The following is a 24,665-nucleotide window of genomic DNA, read 5'->3' on the forward strand; positions in this document are numbered from 1 at the left end:
TAGATTCGATTTCTACCTATCTTATTAGTTTTTATTACATAATTATGAAACATAATTATGTTTATTATACATAATTATAAAAATACAAATTCAAAAAATTCAATTTTTCTCTTTGATATTTTTTGTGGCACATATAATAGACATTTGCCATATAAAAGAAACAAAAAACACTGTAGAAATCATAGAAATCCTTTCCCAGTATAATCATTAATATCGTACAAATCAATCTAATAATTACAATTGTAATATATATTACAATTGTTTATAAATCTAAAAAATATTTTTTAAAAAAAATTGGAATAAAAAATGCCATTTATCAATTTTACATGATATGTTCCGGGAACATAATAAAAATGGTATTTACGCCTTGAAAGATCCGAAAAAGAAAAAAAAACAAACATTATTCAATATAAATAAAACATATTTTTTTTTATTATCCAAGAGAAATAAATTTTACATTTTTAAATATATATCAATATAAAACAAACACATTTTAAAATATAAAAACATACTCTTCCGACGGTAGGACCATAGGTGGATAGTGCTCCAGAGAGAGAAAAGGTGATACTGCCTTCTGCATTGACGTACCACATGATAGAAATCTCGTGGGCAAAGTTCAAATATTTAGATATGTTTTTCTTTTTTGGCCTTCTTGTTACTATTATTAGTTATCTTATTATTAGTGACAATCAAATTGTGTTTAAAAATACCACACTACGCGTTTGTACCTAAATCTGAATTCATTAAAAAAATCACAAATTAAAACAAAATAATGTTAATTATGTAAATAAATAATATTATACATTTATTGATTAACTAAAACTCTTCCGTTACTGAGTGACTGATGTACTTAAAAAAGTGATTGTACTTAAAAAATCAAAATTTGCTAAAGTAGATCAGGGAGTGTAGGGAAGCACTAAGTAGGGATTAATTGGGGAAAAAATTTTTATACATGTTACTTGAATTCCATATAAACAAGAATACGGGAGACGACTAGTTAAAAATATTTCTATGAAAGAAACCACCTGTATAAGGTAACAATAAAAATTACCTGCAATACACTGACGAGTAAATTGTAGCGTTTACCTTATCTTAATTTTGTATGTAAATATTATTCTATACATTGAGGAAATGTTTACCATTCCAAAGCGAGGCTTAAAGAAAAAACACACCTCTTCACGTGCTAATCACTTCATAATAAAAATTGTAACACTTGTATAATAAACTAGCGGACGCGCGCAGCTTCGCCCGCTTATTTGCACTTTTAGGAGTGAATCCTAATAAACCATGTAACACGTGTTCAATGAAATACTTGAAGGAGTTTAAATTTCAAATCTTATAAAAATCGGTGGCGATTTAAAAAAAATTCTATACAAACTTTCAACCCCTATTTCATCCCCTTAGGAGTCGAATATTGCAAATTCCCGTCTTAGCGAGCACCTACGTCCTATAAGTAACTCCTATGCAAAATTTGAGATTCCTAGCACTTGTAGTTTCTGAGATTTCGTGATGAGTGAGTGACCTTTCGATTTTATATATATAGATTATCAAAACCTTTTTTTTGTTATTATTATTAATTTCTTCGCTCTTGTGTCGAGGCAAAGCGCGGCGTTAAGTTCTGCTTTTCCCGCATAGCAAGGGGGAACTTAGTTTTCACACGTTGCCCACTTTTACCAAATTGTCACAACATTGTGAGTGGAGTGGCGGAACTCAACGCCGCGCCTTGTTTTGTTATCAATAAGTTAAATTCCCCTAAGTATCTAATCCACACTGTGCACCACGACGCCCTCAATAGTACCTATCAGTTGCTTTATATTAATAAAATATAAGTTACTTTATGTAAATAAACAATGTATGTGTTTTCATATTTATTACTAAAGACAATCACGAAATATCAATATTGATAGATAAAATAAGTCAGGTGTTTCACATAAATGCTATTATGTTTAATAAAAGTATTGAAGCTAAAAAAAATAAGGGGAAGTACCGTGCATCTATTAGGAAACAATTTCTTTCCATTATATAAATTACATTACAATAAAATTTACGACTATGTGTTTTTTTAAATGTTTTTTTGTTATAAATGTACGTTTAATATAATAATACATTTTCCTTATTTTTCCAATGACAGTGTAATTTCCGGTTTGTGTTGAGGCCATTGTGATGCAATTACGAGTATTTCATTCACATTATTTTAATTTACCAGCTCTGACATGAGATAGCGCGACTGTTCCACTTTCCTTATTTCTTCCGTCACGCTGTATCCCGGACATGGCAGGGTAGGCAGAGAGAATATGGAAACGTGAAATATATGAAAACACTAAATAGTTCACTTTCTCGAGTTGGAATCGAACCCACAACTTGTGCTTATGTCCCAGCACCACGTGCAGAATCAATAACTGGTCTAACAAATATTTCTTTATTTTACTTTAAGTATAACTTATTTTGGAAATCGAATCCCTGACTATTCAGATACTTACTTACCATTTGAGCCACGACTGTATTACAAGAAAATAACTACTACTTAATATTACGAAACCTTAGTATTAAAAATAATATCTATATAAAAGATGTTACAATACGTGACTAAACGTTAACCGTTTCTACCACATAATTACTATTTACATAAAAAATATATGATTTACTAGCTAACTGCAGTTAGATTTACTAGCTAACTGGAGCTCGCTAACTAATATATGCATTTTAAATTAAACTATTAAAAACGAGGATGTCTTGTTCTAAACGCGAGAATTATAGGTTCGATTTCAACTTAGGGAGTGCAAGTACAGTCCTATGAATGGACTGTCCAATATAAAAAAAAAGAATTCGAATCGGTAGTCCCTGAGATTGGGAATAGGACAGTTTATATCCTACCCAAAAAACAAACTATTAAACTTAATAATATAAATATACTCCTAAAAGTATTATATAGATTCAAAAAAACATTTTTGAAATTTATTTTCAATTTCCTTTTAATGTAATCAAAAAATCCCAAATTAAAAGGTAATTTGAGATATTTTGGAGTGTTAAGACACATCATTCCCTATCCCTATTTTTCAACCAATTTTCGAGACATTCGTGTGTGATAGAACTTAATGCCGCGCATTGTCTACCAGAGCGTGAAAATGAACATAAATTTAAAGGAAATTGAAAATGAATATAAATTTTATATTTATTTTATATACTACCGAGTAGGGATCGAATGATTTATAATTAAGCTTATCAAATCAGAAATAATAATGTAATAAGGCTATTATGGGTTCGATTTCCAGAAAAGCAATCTCAGGTATATAATTTGTATGCACGATTCATAAATTGATAAAAAAATTATGATACAAGATGATTTTTTATCAAAACTTGCGATTGTAACACGATTATAAATGTATTAAAAGTCGGCGGGGTAAATGTAACCTGTGAACCTAATGTTTAGACATTCTGTTACCATTTAGACACTTCCGTCACCCACTTTCAGCCGTATTCTTGAAGCTTTACGTAATAAGTGGCGGAACTCAACGTAGTGCTTTGCTTCAAAAAAAAAAAATTATTCATTTAATATTCCGTTGCATTCTCTTTAATACATTCCACCGTTTGCAATTCAAAGCTGTTGCGATTCGAATACTCAAATTAGGCATCCCGTTATATCAATAAAAAGTGATGCTTTAACAACGGTACGCGTCTTCCTCGAAAGCTATTGTGTTCTTTTATATTTATCTTTTTTATTAAGTCACCGGTATTAATAAACCGTCTGACAGTTAACACGCTAGTTCTGGGTTTGGTTCTCATTCATTGGAATGGTTATACTTCAAATTATTTTGCATTTTCCCGGACCGGTAATGTCTCAAAAATTGGACTGAAAATGGCGAATGAAATGTCTTAACTAGCTCCCGTCTCCCGTGTTATGTGGATAAATTAAGATTGCTCTTTGCCTCGTTACCAGAGCGAGAAAATGAAAAGATATATATTTAATTTCCTACAGTGGGAATCGAACCCACCCACCTGTAGACAGCACTACGACTGGCCTCTAAATATACAAGAACTACATTTGAAAGCACGCTTACATAATGTTTATTTTACACCGAGGACATTACCTGTATTATAATATTTACTTTTACCTTACATTTACTTCCTGCTCATCCAATGTTCTAGGGTACTGTAAGTAAATAATTATATAGACAGTCATATTTTTATTGGTAGCACGTATAAAATAAAAACTCAGTTTATTTTTATTATTTTCTTTTATTATTCCTATAAATTATGTATTTTCTTTTTTATTAAAAAGGACAACTTTAAAAGAAAATTGTTGTTATTACAACTACGGTATTTATTTATGTTTTTTTTTTTTCAATAAATTATTATTATTATTATTTTATGCTATGTTTTAAATCTGATATTGAAGTAAAATAATATTTATTTCTTTATATATATGTCACATACCTACTTTGTTTTGATATTTTTATAAGAACTTGACCTATAGAATATAATATGTATAAACAAAATGTTAATAACCCTAGTGTGCCGGTGATCGACTCGCAACTCGAATGCGCTTTACTACTACTTTGTATTGTAAAATATTTTAATTGTAAATATTTTTATATTATTGTATGATACGAAATGTTTACTGTTTCACGCTGTACCTCACACATAGCAGGATAGGCAGAGAGAATCTGGATGGGGAGTGTTAAGACACTTCCGTAATCTACTTTATATTGAATTCTCAAAGTGGCGGGACTCAACTCCGCGCTTTACCTCGTTACCAGAGCGAGGAAATTAATATATTAAATAGTTCATCCCCCAAGTGGGAATCCAACCGAAAACCACACGTCACAACCACGTGCTAGTGCCGCTGCGACTGACTTATAAATATCGAGTAAAATCGAGTAAAAATATGAATAAAATATATTTTTAAAGCTAAATATAAAAATTAAATTTCAAAATTATCCTGTGCTTACGAAGAAGACATGTCGTCTTTAATGTAACAATAAATTCTTTAGTGAGCGTTTTCACTCGGGTATTTACCTTATACGACAGCTTTGATATTTATCTGCAATTTAAATGTAGGTAAAAGGATACACTGCTAAATGGAAGTAATGGCGAAATCTTAATACTAGAAATACTTGAATGTTAAAAATAGATTTCTTGAAAGTCTGTTGATTTTCTTTTGCTTCACATTTAAACTTACCTTTAGAAGGATAGGAAGAGGGAATCTAGTGTTGAGGAACTGCCTTCCTTGTTTTCCGTCCAAATTTGAGACATTGGGTTTTGAGAGGTGGAACTGAACAACGCGCTTTCTATTTCCGGTGTGGAGAAATAAAGACATATTATTCTCATGCGTGAATATCGAACCCACAGTCATTGCTTTCTACCCCACTACTGCACTATAGCATCTTCTAGGCTTTTATATAGGTAATATTTTACTACATCTAGTACATTACTAAGGTGGTTTATTTATATTCTACGTGAATGTCACCGGCGAGTATAATTAATTGAATTATAAAATATAAGTGGTTCTTTTTATCTATATATAGTCGTACTACACACTGTACGTATGTAAATGGACTAAATATAATAATGACATATATCATGAACTTCTTAAGTTAAGTTAGTTCATGTACGATATTTTTTGTCTAGGTATACTGTATATAGATAAAAATAACCACATATATATTATAATCTAAATAATTGTACTCGCAGGTACACGTCTAGCATGAAACTTATGTATATTTGGCAACATGGACTGTCATAGCAGAAGATTGATGCCATATGCGTAGGGAAGGGGGATGTGCCCATCCCAGAATAATCCCACAATTTTTAATTACAAAAAAGTAAGACAAAAAATTAATTAAGAAAATTTTACAGTGAGTTGGTTCTACTTTGAAAACATAATGAGACGGGGAGACTTGGTCATCGTTGGAAGTATAGATTGAAAAAGGCCAAGAGGTCGTTTACCTATTAAATGGTCTAACCAACTTAGGTCGAATCGTGTGCGAATAGAACCCACAACCGTTGCATTTACAGTCGCACGCTTGAGCCCCTGTGCCTCGACGGCCTCATGCTATATGCAAGATAAAGCGCGAAGCTGCAAAAATTGTTATCAAGATTAATTGTAGAAATATATACAAAGATGCATTGCATATGATTGCAATATGATAAGATACGTCTACATAGTTGCTTAATCGGATAAATTTCAATATGTTTATAAATTATTATAATCTTAATATCCAACATCGGGATGCAGTTGAGATGTCTAACAGAAACCGATGACCTCAATTTTGAAGTCAATTTGTGAAAAAATATCTTCATGCTCATCTTAACCAAGTGTTCTCCACTTTCAGCCCAATTTTTTGGGACATTTTTGTTGGAATAAGTTCGATTCGTTTCGACGATATATTTCTAAAAAATAATATCCAGAAGTTGGAATAGTACATTATTGTCATTAGCTACTTGAAATAGCGTGAAGCTCTATTTTTATTAATTTATTAAAATTGATAAAAATCGTTCATTAACGCTAGAATAACTATAATTTACATCGGGTAGTAGATTGACAATCAGTTGATAAAAGTGTGTCTGCGCGCGCGCACGTCGATCATGGCGCGACAGATGAATATACGAGTAATATTAGTGTTCTTAACGTTCACATTTATTTATGCTGGTATGTCATTTTTTATATTTTTTTCTTGGTAGAGATATGGGAGATAGGTGTGACGTGAAAAAAAAATTTTTCTAAAAAAAATTTTTTTTAATTCTAAATGCTGGATTAAACAATATTTTTTTTACGATAACATCTATATTTATTCATATGGTTAGGTTCTATGACGTTTAAATAAACTTACAACTGTTTTAAGAAACGAGAAAATTATTATTTTTTTTTTTTATACATATTCCTACGTTTAAAAATATATCTACTTTCAACTGTTTTTCTAAGCTAAATAAAATATTTGAAAATTTGAGTAATAGATACGTATCAATTCTTCTTTTTAGTAAAAAATATCTACCCTTCTAATTCGATCGATACATCGTCCGTATGTTCAAGTTCAAATTGAACGGATAAAAAAATGAAAATTAATATAAAAATATCGAAAAATTTCTGTTATATATTTATTTAATTTACCATAAAGGCAAATTAAAATACCATTGTTAGCACGGTGCATTTTTTCTTTAAATACGGTCAGGCATTTTAAAATATTACAACTGTGCACTATTAAAAATTGTGTACTATTAAAAATTGCTCTAAGCTCTAGAATATTACGAAAAAGTTTTATACGAGCAAATATCAATTATCTGAAAACTATATATTTAATATTTTCATTCTTTCGCTCTGGTAACGTGCCTCGTTGAGTTGACCACTCCAGAATCCGATGGAAAGCTGGGAACGGAAGTGTTTCAATGGGAACGCAGTGTCCTAACACCGGGTTGCCTGATTCCCTCAGCCTATCTTGCTATGTGCGTGATACAGTGTACGTAAATACTTATATTATGCATGGGACATTTTATGATTATATTAAACTAATTTAATTGATTTGCTACATTTACAAACGTATACGTCGTACTTATTTTTTTTAAAATTTATTAAGAATTTTTTAAATATATTTAGACATTTATTATGGTGATGGTATGATATACAAATATCATTAAAATCGTTACTTTCTTTTAATGATAAAATAACACTAAAGCATATTATATATATAATATATAAGCATATTATCATATGTTATGACCACATAGTATTTACTGCACTGGCTTCTTAGAATATTTCTGTGATATTGAAAATAGTTAAAGTTTTCAGGGTTCCATACCCAAAGGGTAATACGGCACCCTATTATTAAGGCCGTCTGTCACCAGGCTGTATCTCTTAAACTGTGATAGACAGACAGTTGAAATTTTCACAGATTTCTGCTGTAAAAATAAAATCTTCACATAGTATAAAATAAATATTTAAGGGGGCTCCAGGGACTTGCCGTGTTTGTAGATAATTGTATGGAATTAACGTAATGGTAGGAAAATATTGTCCGGGTTTTTTATCTATACTTTCACATGTGAACATGTGGCAGAGTTAGCAAAGAGAACACAGTGTTTTTAGACATTCCGTTCTGGCTTTATTACCTGTATTCGAGACATTGCCCGTTGAGCTGCCCGATTTGTCTTATCAGAATGAGGAAATGAGATGATGCGGCCCACTCAGCCACAATAACCTCAAATAGATGATTATTTAGTATAAATAGTACAAAAATCTCATCAGATATTTTAAGCTTTCTTTTAAAACTATTAATTTATTATTAAAATTTTGAAACGTTTTGACCACACAAATATATGGTCCAGCGACTTTTAAATTAAGCTATTTATGTATCCTATATTCATTTATTCTTATCACCAATTCTTATCCAATTCTTATAAATTAAAATTACCATCCCCTTTAGAAATAAGGAGGGTAGGAGCGTCCTACTTATTTTTAAATTCTACATCCAGTAAAAAAGATTAATCGACCATTTCTATTCTATATATTGTATGATGCTGCTTGTCTTTAAACGTAGCATACTTAACTTATAATGATATCAGGGACAGCAGTCACCGGTTTAAGTCCAAATGCGACAGCATCCAGATTGTACCAATTAATTCTGCTGTAATTGACCTGATTCCTATACAGTGTACACTCATATTATGAAACGAAAATATAAAATTAGGTAGTAGGTGTAGAATTTAAAAGATATTTTTTAGATGATCAATATGTATTCGATTCCCGATTATGAGAATGAAGATTGAAATTTCTTTTTTTCTCGCTCTGACAGACAAAGTGTGGCGTTGAGTTACGCTACTCAATATGCAGTATCTCAAAACTTGGGCGGAAATTTAGGAACGCACGAATTTGCTCTATGGGGAAACAGCGTAAAACAAAAAAAAACACAAAGTGCTAAAGGATTATTATTATTGTAAATAATAGGATTCAACCTACAACCATCATGTATTGATATTAGCAAGAATGATGTCAATCTTTCTTTTGTATGATTTCAAAAATATTTTAAAATATCCTGTCGATAATTTTTAACACATCTACATAAATGTGACTTGCTTGTACTTTACAAGTATTGTTTTACTTTAACATTTCACGGTCGCCAAGGCCATTTACAGTTTACATTGTATGAGTTTATTAAGAAAATACTTTTATGTTGCAAATTGAAATATATACTAGCATTTTACAATTTATAAAAAAAATCACCATAAAAGAGATAAAAATATTTTAGAAAACATATTTTTTTTATGTAATTCGAATCTGCGTCTTTTGGGTAGGTACTCTAAAAGTCTAAATGTCTTGTTTTTCCTCAAAGCAGTTCTTGTATTGACTGTTATTCCGCTTATGGCCAGGCCACTGCATCAGCACAGCCTCAATCAATAAAAATGTATCAATCAATAAGTCTCGACCGAACCATCATGCTTACAGCCAGACGCGACCCCACTACGCCTCCAATCAATAAAAACTCGAACCCCCCAACCTCTACAAATGGTATTACATGCAAAACTAATTGACTCGTAATATCTGTATAATATAATCAATAACCGTTCAATGATAAAGTGTTACGTAATTCACGGTTTCTTATACGTGACTCAGATTATATTGCACGACGTGACAAAATGAAAATTATATTAATACGTGGAAACATTATTGTTAAATTGAAATAAAATATGTTTTTTTTTTTGCATTTTTGTAGCTTAACGCAATCATCGCGTCGTTGATCTGCTAAGATAAAGAGCGGCGTTAAGATTCGCTACTTAGTACGAAATATTTCGATGATTCTCATAATTCTATATAAAAACTAGTCAAGTGCAAGTCTCACATCGAGAGTTCCGTAACGACTTTAATTTTTCGGACTTTTTCCTTTCTTTGTACTACACTGTACTAGTTTTGACTTTTTGCCAAATTTCATTCGTTTATGTGTATTGTAAGTTCTCACTTTATGTAAAATTTTATAACTCCAAGTTTTAATTACGCGACCAATTTTATACAAAATGCAGCAAATACGATGCATAAATATTTTTTTATTTTTTCAATGCTCTAAGGGACTGTAGACTTGAATATTAATAATTATTTTAGCTTGATATTTTCACGCGATCTCGAGATGAATGGCCTTGAGAGACAGTCAAGAAAGTGGAAATCCAAGGATTCCGTTTTCCGTTTTGGGATAGGGAACCCTAAAAATATGAAGATTTTTAAGTCAATATAATAAATTACTTTAATATAAATTATATAAGAATTTTTCGTGTTGAAATTTTCTAGTTCTAGTCAATAAAATCTGTCTATAAAATAGGCACAACGTCTGCATAACATGGTAGCATAACCAGGTAGAAGTTTCTTTCCTTATTACACATTTATAAGCAATGTTTTTATTTGGGTCAAATATAAAGGCTGGCAGGGACACAAGCGTGAGAACAGGTTGTGAGTTCGATTCTCAATCGAGGAAATTAGATATTTTATATTACCAGCGCCTACATAGTACGTCTAGTATTAAAAATCGTATAATTTTATAATAAATTAATTTATTGCAAAAAAATACAAACCAGTTTATTTTATGGAACCATTTTTATTTAATATTAAAAGATTGCCACACTCTTGCTGCATCAATCTTATGAGATCACACCCGTAATTTTCCGTAACTTTATCAAAATATATTATCTTCTTATTGTGTTAATAATATAATATCTTCAACAGACAATGTCTCAGTACTGAAGCCTAAAAAATCCTTAGAATCGGACATGAATCCAAACTACATACCACCGGACGAAAAACATGGATCTTATTGGAGGAAATCAGCATCAGAAGCTCTAAAGTCGAAGCTAAGAGAGACAATAAATACAAATAAAGCGAAAAATGGTATAATGTTCATCGGTGACGGAATGTCCTTGGCGACAATAATGGCAGCTAGAACCTTCGCGGGGCAAATGGAGAAAGAGCTAGGAGAGGATAATGTATTAGATTTTGAAAAGTTCCCTGTTTCTGGATTGGCTAGGGTGAGTTTTTTTTAGTTTATCGCTGTATCTTACATAAAGAAGGGTAGGCAGAGGGAACCTAATGTGGAGAGACTCTATTTCTCACTTTCCGTTCTATTTTCGAGCCATTGGCTGTTGAATGGTGGAACTCAACTTTAATTTCTTGTTATTGGAATAAGAAAATGAAAATAATTCATATCCTTGTCAAGCTATAGTAGCTTAGCACGACGGTGATTTTTCTTCTACTTTTTAGACATAAGAGTACTTCATAATTACAGAGAGAAAAAACACAAATAAAACAAAGTACGTGGATGAAATTGTAAAATAGTAACGCATTAAAATAATTATGTAACAGAAAACATTTCATTAACATGTAAATAATTGCAAATTTTATGGACATCAACAAATTCAATGCAGTGTTTCGACACACATAATCATCTTGCTAATAAATAAATATGTACATAGTATTAGGAATAGAAATACCTACCCTGCTAAGGAAGAAAAAAAGATATTCCAAGCAGCAGAAGAAAATAGCTTCACGCCTTTCCAACGTAGCAATAAACTGTTTCTGTTTACTTTAGGCAGAAACAACTTAGTGTCAGGTCGTGACATATGGCTGAGTTTGGAAACTCAACTCAAATCTAGGGTTAAAACACTCCGTTCCCTACTTTCCGCCATTTTTTTACAATTAGTATTAAAACCGGTTAAAAAAGCTATGATATAAGTTGATTCAACAAAAACTGTGCCGATTGATCGGTGAAGCGATTATCGTCTATAGATTATTTTTTAAAAACACTTTCTAAACACAATTTGAACTAAATTGACACGCTTATATTTTTAAAACAAATCTTGCTTAAATTTTTCGCTTCTAACTTAAATATATTATCAACGATAAAAAAAGTAGAAACATAGATTTTTTAGTACGCATTAACACGTTTTTATCAGGTCGAACTGTAATAAACTATGTTATAAAATCTATGAATCTGAATTTAAACTTGGCAGTTATACATAGCTTAAGTGACAATACTACATTATTGGTACCAACGAGCTGGTGTGACGATGGCGCCAGGACCTGAATATTCATACGGAATATCTATATCTTTCATCTATAAAATATACACTGAATTCCCGATGCCTACCCTGCTATATAAAAGAGAAAGCTAAAAAAATAAATGGTTCAAAATATGTAATTTGAACACATTACTAGAAATTATCTAAAAAAAAACTTTTAATTACTTTTGATAAAGACATGAAAACTAAAGGAAATGTGTTAATTATACTATTAATCAAAATACTATCATTACAATGAAAACGTCTGCTATACGTATACTATTACTTAAAAGTCATATCTATTCTATTGATAAGACTTTTGAGTAATAGTTATCAAGGTAATGAAGGTTGCCTGTCGTTGTCGTTGTTGTTTGCAGGTAAATATATTTCTTAATTTCATATGTAGGTATATTACACCAGCAGCTTCACTCTGTACACCGCACATAGCCGGGTAGGTAGAGGGAACCTGGGAACCTAATGAAGACATTCCGTTCTCATTAAGATATTTCCGTTCCCCATTTTCTGTCGAAGTGTTGAGTGCCAGAACTTGACGCTTGTGCCGGATACCAGAGTAAGAAAATGAAAGTATTAAATATTTCATTACCTCAAGTGGTAAATGCAAAATGAGTAATAATTACTATTTAAATTATACTTGTATGGTATCTAGGACTAGGACTTAGACTATTTAAGCTGAATGTTAATTTTAAAACGAGTTTGTTACTTAAGTTGGTGCAAAATGAAAGGAATATTGCAAATGATCATAACTATATTTATCTAACAAATATATTTATACATATTAATAAACAGCTTCGTGGTTTTTCGCGTAGGGGGGGGCGAACCTAGTGTTAAAACACTTCGTTCCCCGCGCAGAGCCCGATTTTTAAGACATTGTTTATTGATGGCTGGAACTAAACGTCGTCATTTGTATATCAGAAACGAACAAATTAATATAATTAGATTAAAAGCGATCTTATATTTATTTAAATTTATATTGAATTAATAATAGATTTTTTTAATTAATAAAATTAAAATGTTTACAGGCTACTCAATATTTTAAGTGCTTTGAATGTTTTCTTTCAAATGCTGTCGCGTAAACGTCAATTACGGGAATGGCTGATATAAACGTGTATCACGTTTGAGGAAATGAATGAGGACACGCGTACTGTAATTATTTGATACGACGACGCGGCGATCGGTCGCTCTCGATCTGATTTTAAGATTTTTTTTGTTTCTTCCTACAACTAGCGATTCCATTTTTCATTAATGAAGGGTTCTGTCTTTATAATAAAACAAGAAAATATATTAAATTGAAGTAATAGGTTGAAAAATAATTACTTTGAAGTATTCCTTAGCGAGAATATAAATCAGGCAAATGTAAGTCGGAAACGCGCACGACGAGTTCCGTACCATTTTTTCCATTCCATCTGTAAAAATGGCAACAAATAGGTATCATGTTTATTATAAAGCAGCTACGTAAAAAGAACAGAACAGAGTAAAAATTTCAACTATTTGACTATATTGGGATCCTGTTTTTACCTTTGGATACGGAACCCTAAAAAGAACGTGCACAGAAGGTTAGGGCACAGCGAGACAATGAGTGACCAAAGAATGGCAAAAAGAAATATAAAGCATAAATAAGAATACAATATTGAATATTGATGATACTCTAGGAAAGTCGCGTAAAAAGAATAAGGAAGGAATGTATGAAGAGGTTGATGGCAGTTGAAGACGCGACCTCGCTAGGGATAAAGCGTGAAGCGAATACATTGGTTGTCTGTATAGTCATTCGGTTTACGGACGATGATTTTACGACATAAGAAAACATTGATGAAAAATATCATACTTTTAAGAATGAATTGAACTATTATTACAGATTTATCACTATTTTGTATAAAACAAAGAAGTTAATTGAAAATAAATCAATAGAACATTTTTTGCAGTCATTAATTCAAACACGTTTTTACTTAACAATGTGCTATTTAATTACAAGCTGAGCGCTTAGGTCGATCGTGCCTCTCTATCGTTTGTTCTACGCTTTCGCTTGCACGATCGGCTCAGGAGGAACATGACAATGAGTCATACTTTTTATGCGAGCAGCCAACGTTCGTCGATTTACAAGACATTATTATAAATAAAAATCTTTTTTTTCACATAATAACATATAAGTTAGCTTCCTAGTATATCACCTCGTCACATAGAAATCAAGAGAGAGAAGGAGAGTTGTGGTACTTTTATTTTGGAAAACACAATAGTTTCTCTAATTTCTTATTAAATAGGCAATATTGCTAACACTGTAGACTAGTAACTGTCCGTGATAAAAATCTAAAAAATACTAAAAAATATAGTAAAAAAATAAGGTTAAGTACAAATCTACGTTAACGCGACGTAATTGATGAGTTTGACAGACACGCGATGGTTGCGGTCTCTACAGTCACTCGAGGAAATGTTTAAATAATAGAATATTTTCGATTATTCAGTTCGTTTACACTGAATTCAGCGTTGAGTTCCGCTTGATATATAATAAAAATAAAAATGGATGATAGACTGAAATATAATATTCTAATCTATCTCTATGAAGAAAGTTATAAAATTTGTGAAAGTTTATATTGGTACTTACCATACAATGTTGGAAATAACGAACATATGAAGTGACCGCGTCGTGCAAGCGGACGAAGCCGTGAGCGTTCATTGGTTACAAAAGTTGTTTTATATTTCAGGAAATCATAAAACTTTATGAACAAGGCCCTTTTATATGTTACTGTTAAGGAAAATATATTATCTGATGTAGGAGAGCGGGGCACGAAAGTGTCTTAATGGGACCGTAGTGTTTTAATTGTAGGTTCCCAGGTTCCCTCTAGCTACCTTGCTATGTGCGGCATATGATGTGAAACTAAAAAAAAGTATTATCTGACCTCGTAGAGTCAACGAACGCTAAAAACTGTTTATATAAAACAAAGTGCATTTATCACAAAGAAAAATGACTAATGTTTTTAAGAAACTGTTGTTTATCAGATGCTGCACTTAAATTTAATTTTAATTATCCGTCATACGGTTATTTAATCTATATATTACTATATAAAAATGTTCCGTTACTGGGTGACTGTTAGACAACGCACCATAGAAAGCACGTGGTAACTTCTAACTTCTAGGCATGTAGGTTCCCGGGTAGAGGTGAAAGAAAGGGAAAACGGCATTTTATAGTACACATAAAAGATGGAGATGGCCTCCATACTCCAACTATAATTATTCACACTCAGAGTCGTATACTAACATTTAACTGTTGTTAATGAATGATGAATGTTTTTTTCGACATGCTTTTTTAGGCATGCGTGCTTAGTGGCGTAATTTAACTCCGCGATTCGTCTTGTAGCCAGGGCGAGAAAATGAAAATAGCTCATTCCTCCAAGTGTGATTCAAACCTGATGCCTGATTTAATAAAATTATTCTTGAATATGAAGAGGATTTTTAATGAATAGATTTAATGATGTTAAGAAATGTTAATTTAGGCAAATGTATTCTTGCAATATTAGGATAGACTACTTTTCATTCTAACCTGTCAAGGACTATGCATCGAGCAGAAATATTTTTAATTCAGTTTCGATATTGACGTATAATTTAACACTATAAAACTGAAGAGGCCAGGCCGAGACCAGTCTGGGACCAGTGGTGGCGCAGAGCGTAAGCGACTGTTGACAGGTTGTGGATTCCATTGCCATCGTTCGTTATCGTTTCTATGTACCTGCGGTCAGAGTTAGACATTTAGTATGTCAAACACAACTTTTAGTCATTTCCATTTTTATTGTATCCTTGAACTTTGAGAAACTTAATTTTGCAGTATCAATGTGATTTCTTTAACATAGATATCTGTTGCGTCAGTGTGGCTTTTAGTATATTTATAAGTGCTTATATGAAATACGAGTGTAGATTTACGTATCATGAGGTATTCTTCGTCAACTTAATATTTTTTTGAGGTCAGTAGCGGCACGGAGGCACAAAAGTGTGACTGTAAGCGCGATATGTAGTGGATTTATAAAGGATTTGAGAAATTAAATATTTTAATTTTCTTGCTCTTGTAACGAGGCACAGTGAGGTGTTAAGTTGCGTCACTCAACACGTGATGACTCAAAAATTCCGCGGAAAGTTGGTAACGGAAGAGTCCTAATGGGAACAGAGTGTATTTACCAGGTCCCCCCGGATTATTATGTGCGATATACACTATGAAGCTTAAAACATATCTGCCTTTCATAATGGTGGGAAATGGTAATATAAAGAAACCATGACCAAACGTCAGGAAATGATCATTTCATCGTTTCGACACTGACAACAATGGTAGGAAGGAAACTCAATAGGAAATTATACTAATTTACAGTCAATCTGAGTGTCCTCCAAGGTCGCGGGCACAATGCTGCCGGATCAATGGAAGGTGGTCTGTCGATCTTGTCTCGAACTTACGAAAAATACTTACGTTACTTACGATCTTGTTCGTTTTGGCTTTGGCTATAACAAAGCCAAGTTAGAATTTTATTTTAGCTTTTTGCTGCATCTCACATATAGCAGGGGTGCTGAGAGAACCTTGTTTTAGGACATTCCATTGGCCATACATCGCTGAATTGAGTGATTTCGAATTATTTCGAGTCGAGATTGTTAATATCGTCTCGTCTCCATAAAAAAAATATCTAAAGATATGTAATTAAGTAATTCATTCATTATCTACTTAAGTACATACTACTATATTATAAGCAAAAACAAAGTTTTCAGATTCTACGTACCTACAGATTGAAGAAAAAAATCCATGCATAAATTGATTTGAATAAATTTTCTAATTATTTTAATAATTGGACAGAATAAAAGATTTCTAATTATTCTAATGACAATTGAATTGAATGATTTTTTAAATTATTGTAATGGTTGAATTGATTGAAATTTTTTTTTTTTTTCTAATTATTCCAATGGTTGCTGCCAGACGAGACGTAGCGTGTAACTATAAACGCGACAGGTTGTGGGTTCGATTCCCACTCGAGAAAATGAAATATTTAATGTTTTCATTTTTTTGCTTAAGTGTAGAGGCAAAGCGCGACGTTGAGTACCGCCACTCAACACGCAATGTCTCCATAATTCGAAGGAAAGTGGGGAGCACAGTGTCTTAGCTCTTTCTGTCTATCCTGCCACATACGGTAAACACCGTGAAGCTGATAAATAATTACAATTTTAATGATAGAATTACATTAAAATTATCAATTTTTTTCTTTCAGACCTATTGCATCGACGCCCAAGTTCCGGACTCGGCGTGCACCGCCACCTCATATCTGACAGGAGTGAAGACAAAATTTGGGGTAATCGGTTTAGATGGCAACGTGACAAGAGGTTCCTGTCATTCACAATTGCATAAAGCGAACTGGTCACCATCTATAGGACAATGGGCGTTAGCTAGCGGGTTAGACGTTGGTATGTTGTCTTTACGATTAAAATTATTTCGCATACGCAGAGGGAACCTGGGAACCTAGTATTAAAGTACTCCGTTCCCATTAAAATACTTCCATTTACCTATTTCCACACACATTTCCATCTGCTCGCTCGGGTAACAAGGCAAAGCGCAGCGTTGAATTCAGTCACTCAAGCTCAATACATAGTGTTGTCAAAATTGGGCGAATAATGGGGCACGGAGAGTTTTAACACTAGATTCCCTTTACCGTTATATTAACACGTGTAAGCGATGAATACATATTGTTACAACCATCATAAAAAAAAACATATTCCTTTATATTATACATAATATATTAAACTTTAAATACAATACTTAATAAAAATGATTGAACAAAACCTTTCTAAAAGTATATTTTTTCGAATCATATTTTATATTTATTAATTAACGATCTATTGTTACTGTAACAACGTTTGTTTGGCGTCATTGAACATGTGAAGGTGATAGATAATATTGGTTTATTGTTTTTATGGTACTGTACTGTAAATAAAAATAATTATTTGTTTTTAAATATTATTAATTATTATTTATCATTAAATGACTATTTCCTAAGGAAATAAATATCGTATGTGTTTTTATCATTTTGCACATTTTTAAAGCTTTTTTCTTACAAGAATTGAGGTTTAAGTAGAGGGAATCTAGTGTTAAGACATTCACATTAAAATACTTTACGTTGAGAAATAAACAAAATCTTAATTACCTGTACCTATATATCCTTCAAGTATATACAGGTACAGGTAAGAAATAAACAAAATCTTAATTACCTGTATAAACTTCAAGTGAAAGTTGAACTAAAAATCATCCTTTATACATTGAGACACATATAGTAATTTATTAATTATCGCTTTTTAATTTCTTATAGGTTTCGTTACAACTACTAGAGTGACTCACGCCTCTCCAGCTGGAATGTACGCACATACGTCTGAAAGAAATTGGGAGTCCGATGCAGATGTTCCAGAAGAATGCATTAATTTGGGATGCAAAGATATCGCTTATCAACTTGTAACGAATAACCCTGGTCGGCAGTTCAAGGTTCGATTTATTTTGTTTTTAACCTTATCTGTACGTGTAGAGAGAGCGAACTAACTAGCTCTCTGTTCCAATAAACTAAAGTAGACACGTTTCATGCTGTATCATGCATATAATAGGGACATAGTGTTAAGACGCTCCATCCCCAACACTCCACCCTATTTCCGAGATTGTGTATTGAGGAAATGAAAATAATTCATTCCGCCAATTCAAGACACCCTCGAGCACAATTCGTATTCATAACTGTCGCATTCATTCAAGCATGTAAAAAATGCGCCATGACGATCAAAATCTCTTCTGTTTCCACTGAAACAAGATTATATTTACTATTTACTTAAAAATATTCAATTTTCTTCATACAAAACTTCAGATATGCCATCTTCAGTATTTTCTCAAAAATCGATGACATCAGCCTTCACAAACAAAAGTCTATTGTTTCAGCTTGAAATCCTTTTGTATTCGTAGTCACATTCATTTACATAAAAATAACACATTATCATTACAAACCATTTACGATCATTCGCTAATAACGTGCAATTTCAATATAATAAATATAAGATTGGCAGTTTGTTTGCGACAACTGGACAGTGGTTAACATGATTTGAATATTTTTAAATAATTATTCCTCATCAAGAATAGACGCCAGTCGTTGGGCAGGGGCACAAGAGTGCTTCTGTAAACACGACAGGCTGGAAGTTCGATTCTCACTGGAGGAAATTAAATATTTAATATTTTCATTTTCTTGCGCTGGTAACGAGGCAAAACAGGGATTTAAGTTGAATACGCAATGCCTACCGAATTGGACGGAAAGTGGGGAACGGAAGTGTCTTAATCGGAACGGGTTGTCCTAACATTAGGTTCCCACTAGGAGAAGTGAAGTGAAGCTAAGAAATAATGAATAGGAAATTATTCATTTAGAGAGAACGTATACAAAATCGAACATAGCGGGACTTAGATCCGCGCCTCTTTGGTTTGGTTTGCTGTATACTTGAAATTTTTACTAATTTTACTTTTTTATTTCCAGGTCATATTGGGTGGTGGTCGCAGAGAGTTTCTTCCTAACGTAAGCGATCCTTTAACAAATAATACAGGCAGAAGACGGGACAATTTAGATCTGATCGAACTCTGGCACGAAGATAAGGTGCAGAATAATGTTACACATCAATACGTTTCTGATAGAAGTGAACTTATGAAGGTAGCTAAACTTGAAATTACAATATTTAAAGTTTATCTTATAATTCGTATGTATATTTTTTTAGCCTCACGCTGAGGTTAACTATTAGAAATATTGAAATACAAGTAAATAAAGTAACAAAAAATATATTTTTACTTCCAGCTTTCCGGCTCAGACGATCTCCCTGAATACCTGCTAGGGTTGTTCCAAAGCGACCACATGTCGTACCACTTGCAAGCCAACAATCAACCAAGTTTGGCAGAAATGGTAGAAGTCGCCGTTAAGATGCTGAGCAGAAGTAAAAATGGATACTTCTTGTTTGTAGAAGGTAAGCTTCAGTGATTTTTAGGTTTCCATATCTCAAAAGATAATAACGAAATCTTTATAGAAAAAATCTTTCTCGAGATCGCGTGGAGATAACACGAAATTGATACGGAACCCATCCATCTCAGTCCAGAGTATATGGCCTTAAGTTAAAGACCTTAATAAAAATATTAGCAAAACATATTTTATAACATAATATATTCTCCGTTTTCCTTATTGATAAAAATAACATAAGGCTAGCCTAGACTTATATACACATAGTTCTTGCCGTCACGCGATATCTCAGGTCTATTTACTAGAATTAACGAAGAATTTTAATTAGAAAAACGTGTTCTATGCTGGATGTAGGGTTTTTTTTTCTTATTTAAATTCTTTAATAATTATTAAATATTATCATATTTTTGCTTATACAGCAATATAATGAGTATTTTTAAATAAAAAAAAATATTTAATATTATTTTCAAAGAGTGTTTTTATTATTACTCATAAACCATTATCATCATTATCATTTAATATCCTTTTTTTTGGGTATGTTATTGAATGTGATAATTCCAATTTCATAACCCTCTTGTAGAAATGCATGCCTAGTCTTGACTAGGCATGCATTTGCATCGTCATCGCAATTTTATTTGCATATTCTTTCTTATCTTGAAGAAATTTCGAAAAATCCTTTCAAATTACTGCCCGACACTTCCTTACCTAGATTTCCAAATCAAATTTCAAAATATTTCTAAATGAAAACATAAAAGACTAATATCAATATATCCTCTTACAGGCGGCAGAATAGATCATGCCCACCACGACAGCTACGCACATTTGGCACTTGACGAAACAGTAGAATATTCTAAAGCAGTAAAAAAAGCTAAAGAGATGACCAGTGAAGATGATACCCTCATAGTGGTGTCGTCAGATCACGCCCATACAATGACTGTTGCTGGATACCCCTCAAGGGGTAATGATATATTGGGAGTGGTGGACAACGTGAATGCAGCAGATGGTAAACCTTACACCACTATAAGCTATGCGAATGGAAAGGCGAACTCGTACAACAATGAAGGCAGGATCGATGTCACTATACATAGTGAATTTTCCAATCGTAAGTATATTTTGTATTTTTTTTAGATTATTTTGAAAGTGCTGCGAGCTGTTGAAATTTCATAATAAAATTTTCAACAGATATAAATGAAATCAGAATTTAAAAATGGCTCATCAATTAGGGGGAGTTGTTTTGTTTAAAGATCCATTTCTTTTTTTATTTTAGGTAACCTCGAATATTCCTATCCAAGTCTAGTCCCTCTTGACCAAGAAACACATGGAGGCGAGGACGTCGCAGTATTCGCTAGAGGACCTTGGCAGCATTTGTTCACTGCTAGCTACGAGCAATCCGTTATTCCCCACTTCATGGCGTACGCTATGTGTTTAGACTCAAACAAACATGAGAATTGTAAACCAAAACATCACAGAGCGTTCTGGACTTCCAGTTCCAATGTGAATAGACCAAATGAGTATTATATTTTAAATGCTGTGATATTCCTTTTTGTGTTATGTGTCTTCCATTAGTTAATAAGGCTTAGTGACTTAAATCTATGTATACTATTTAATTTGTGAATATTTGTGGACTTGTATAGAGACTGTTTCAGAATATGCTATGTTTTCTTTTTCATTCTCAGACCTGCTATCTCTCTTAATCTTTCTTTAATTTAAATAAAATCGCATTTTTATTTTGAAACAGCCCGTATAAGTAATTTGTGTTTGTTAATGAATCAATTTGACTGTGAATTTTAATTTAATTGAAAATGTTAAATAGACGTTTAAGAAATAACCAATATATAAATATTTATTGTATAGAAATGAATGTTAATTTAAGCCATAGGAAATAGTGTTCCTTATTTGTTGTTAGTATAGCGTTTTAGAATAGACTAAGTACAAAAATTATATTGTGAAAGAACATAATAAATGACATGCATATACAGTATGTTTGTCATAGAAAATATATTTCGTGTTAATAATTTATTAATTATTATATATATATATATATATATGTATTTCTACATATGTACGTAGGCTGGCCCAAGTAAATAATAAATAATGCAAGTGGTATAACATGATTTTTATTTAAAAAAATTGTAATATTTTAATATTAAACTTATTATTTATTCTTTTTTTACTTCTTATATTTTATAATTTGAATTTAACTGAAAAGTCGATTTAATATTTTCTATCAATTAAAATGTATATTAAAATGTGTGAAGAAATATAAATTATAAAATTACGTATATTATACAGATTATTTTATTTTAATTTTAAATAATTAAATTTATTAACAAAAAAGAGTTATACCACTTAGGATATAATAATCAACAGAGAAAGACGAATTTTAAAAAAAAATAAAATGATTACATCACGAAAAAATAAAAAGATGAAGCTACTAATAATTTATGTTTTACTTAAGACTATTAATATTTGTATATTTGTATTATCTAAATATAAATATTTACTATAATGTTTGTGTATTTCTGTAAAAGTATTAATAATGCAATAATAATATGAATAATAATTACTAAATTGTGAAAAAAATATGTATATTTATATTTTATTTAACAGGACAAATAAAGAGAAATATAAACAACAAGGTATTTTTAGTGATGTTCAATTTTACTGTATTTCTATTTTGAAGTATATTATTTATATATACTTAGTAAACAATCAGCCCGTTAAAACAAACATAATCTTTTAATTTCTTATTATTTAGTTGAAAAAAAAATCAGCTTCATACTGTATCCCGCACACAGTAGGGTAGGCAGAGAGAACCTAGTGTTAAAACACCTCTACCTCTGAAAGATCTCCACTTTCAAGTTAGTAAGTAGGCACATTGACTTAATTACATATAAGACTAATAGTCCTCAAAATTTCAGCTTTGTAAAATGGAGTAGGTCTGGCAGCTCTGGGATCTTAGGCTATATAGATAAACAATAGTACGCATATTACAAATTGACAGCGCCATCTGTGGATGATTACCTAAACTATTAACTATCAAATTAATTAGTATATAATATATTTAACGATGTGAAGATGGCGTTGATTTTAATATTTATACTTATAATGTTAGCGCTACGGTAGCTATTAATTACAGGAGGTCGGCACTACGTCACGCGACCTATGTGGGTTCAATTCCCTCCTTATAAATTACTTTCATTTCCTCGCTATAGGAAGACAAAGTACGGCGTTGAGTTCAGTAACTTAACACGCAAAAACCCAAAAACTGAGCAGAAATAGGGAAAATTATTTTAACATTTTTTTTCGTTTAGTTCCCAGTGTGATGGGAACCCTGCTATGTGGAAATTATTTTTATATGTGTCAAGCGTGACTCCTGGAGGAAACCATAACTTACGCGATAAAATGATTTAACAAAACAATATTTTTATATATTTTTAAAGATTAGATGAAGTCAAATAAAACTATTAGTATATGGACATATTAATATCGTTTTAACACCGATATCTATTGCAGTGAATATAAATGTAACTCTAGCGGATTGGGTAATAATTGTGGAATTTAATAATTATACAAGTATCTATATGAAGTTCAATACCCTTTGCACTTATAAGCGTCTGACCGTGAACACCACGGTTGTGGATTCGATTCCCGTTTGGGAAAATGAAATATGTAATATTTCCGTTTAGTCGGTAACCAGGCAAAACGCGGAAAAAACATAGAATGAAACTAAAGAAAGTGAGGAAGTGTCTGAATGGGGAACGGAATGTCTTAACACTAGGTTCCCTCTGCCTACACTGCTGTATGCGGGATACAGCGAAAAACTAAATAGATTCAGAGGAGGTATCAATCACGTAGATTGCCTTGAGATTAGATTGCAGGGCTGTTATCAAAACATTAAGTGGAAGTAAAATATTTACACAGATACTTTTGTATCTACTAATATGATATACTTATACTGCGTGATTAATAGTCACGGCCGTCGCAGCCCGGTAGCATATAAATGTGACTGTAAACGCGATGGTTGCGGGTTCGATTCTCACTGAGGGGAGTGAAATGTTGAAAATGTTTATTTTCTCTCCATAGAATAACGTCATACGTTGTGAAACAGCATTTGACTGCTAAATTATTTTTATTTTCCCGCTCTGGTAGACAATAGACAGTGTCTCGAATAGAGACGGATAGTGGAGAATGGAGTGCTATAACTCTTATTTTTTATAGGTTTATAAATAACTAGCGGACGCGCGCAGCTTCGCTTGCGTATTTAGGGGTGAATTCTAATAAACCACGATGTGTTCAATGGAATATTTTTAAAAGTCTAAATTTTAAATTTTATAAAAATAGGTGGCGATTTAAAGATTTTTCCATACAAACTTTCAACCCCTTATTTGCACCCTTAGGGGGTGAATTCTAAAAAACCATGAAACACATGTTCAATTACATATTTTTAAGAGTCAAAATTTCAAATTTTATAATAATCGGTGGCGTTTTAAAGATGTTTCCATACAAACTTTCAACCCCTTATTTGCACCCTTAGGGAGAGAATTCTAGAAAACGATGAAACACGTGTTCAATTAAATACTTTTAAAAATCTAAATTTCAAATTTTATAAAAATCGGTGCCGATTTAATTTTT

General features: G+C 31.9%; 1 protein-coding gene across 1 annotated transcript; it reads left to right on the plus strand.

The window, feature by feature from the left end:
• The first annotated feature begins 6,528 nt into the window (after window positions 1-6,528).
• LOC146534120 (membrane-bound alkaline phosphatase-like) lies at window positions 6,529-22,678 on the plus strand. Its single transcript, XM_085194316.1, has 8 exons — window positions 6,529-6,649; window positions 10,700-10,998; window positions 17,280-17,472; window positions 18,372-18,541; window positions 19,563-19,733; window positions 19,875-20,040; window positions 20,812-21,132; window positions 21,298-22,678. Exons 1-8 carry the CDS (start codon window positions 6,586-6,588, stop codon window positions 21,594-21,596), a joined length of 1,683 nt encoding a protein of 560 aa, XP_085050442.1. The 5' UTR covers window positions 6,529-6,585; the 3' UTR covers window positions 21,597-22,678.
• The last annotated feature ends 1,987 nt before the right edge of the window (window positions 22,679-24,665 follow it).

This window comes from Heliconius melpomene, chromosome 12 (assembly GCF_056956725.1).
Source record: "Heliconius melpomene rosina isolate 202511_hmr_F chromosome 12, ASM5695672v1, whole genome shotgun sequence".
In the NCBI taxonomy this organism is placed as follows: Eukaryota; Metazoa; Arthropoda; class Insecta; order Lepidoptera; family Nymphalidae; genus Heliconius; species Heliconius melpomene.

Coding starts and splice junctions, on each gene's coding strand:
- LOC146534120 (XM_085194316.1), top strand. CDS start 6,586: ATGGCGCGACAGATGAATATACGAGTAATATTAGTGTTCTTAACGTTC. Junction 19,734..19,874: donor ATAGAAGTGAACTTATGAAG/GTAGCTAAACTT, acceptor TTTTACTTCCAG/CTTTCCGGCTCAGACGATCT. Junction 20,041..20,811: donor ATACTTCTTGTTTGTAGAAG/GTAAGCTTCAGT, acceptor ATCCTCTTACAG/GCGGCAGAATAGATCATGCC.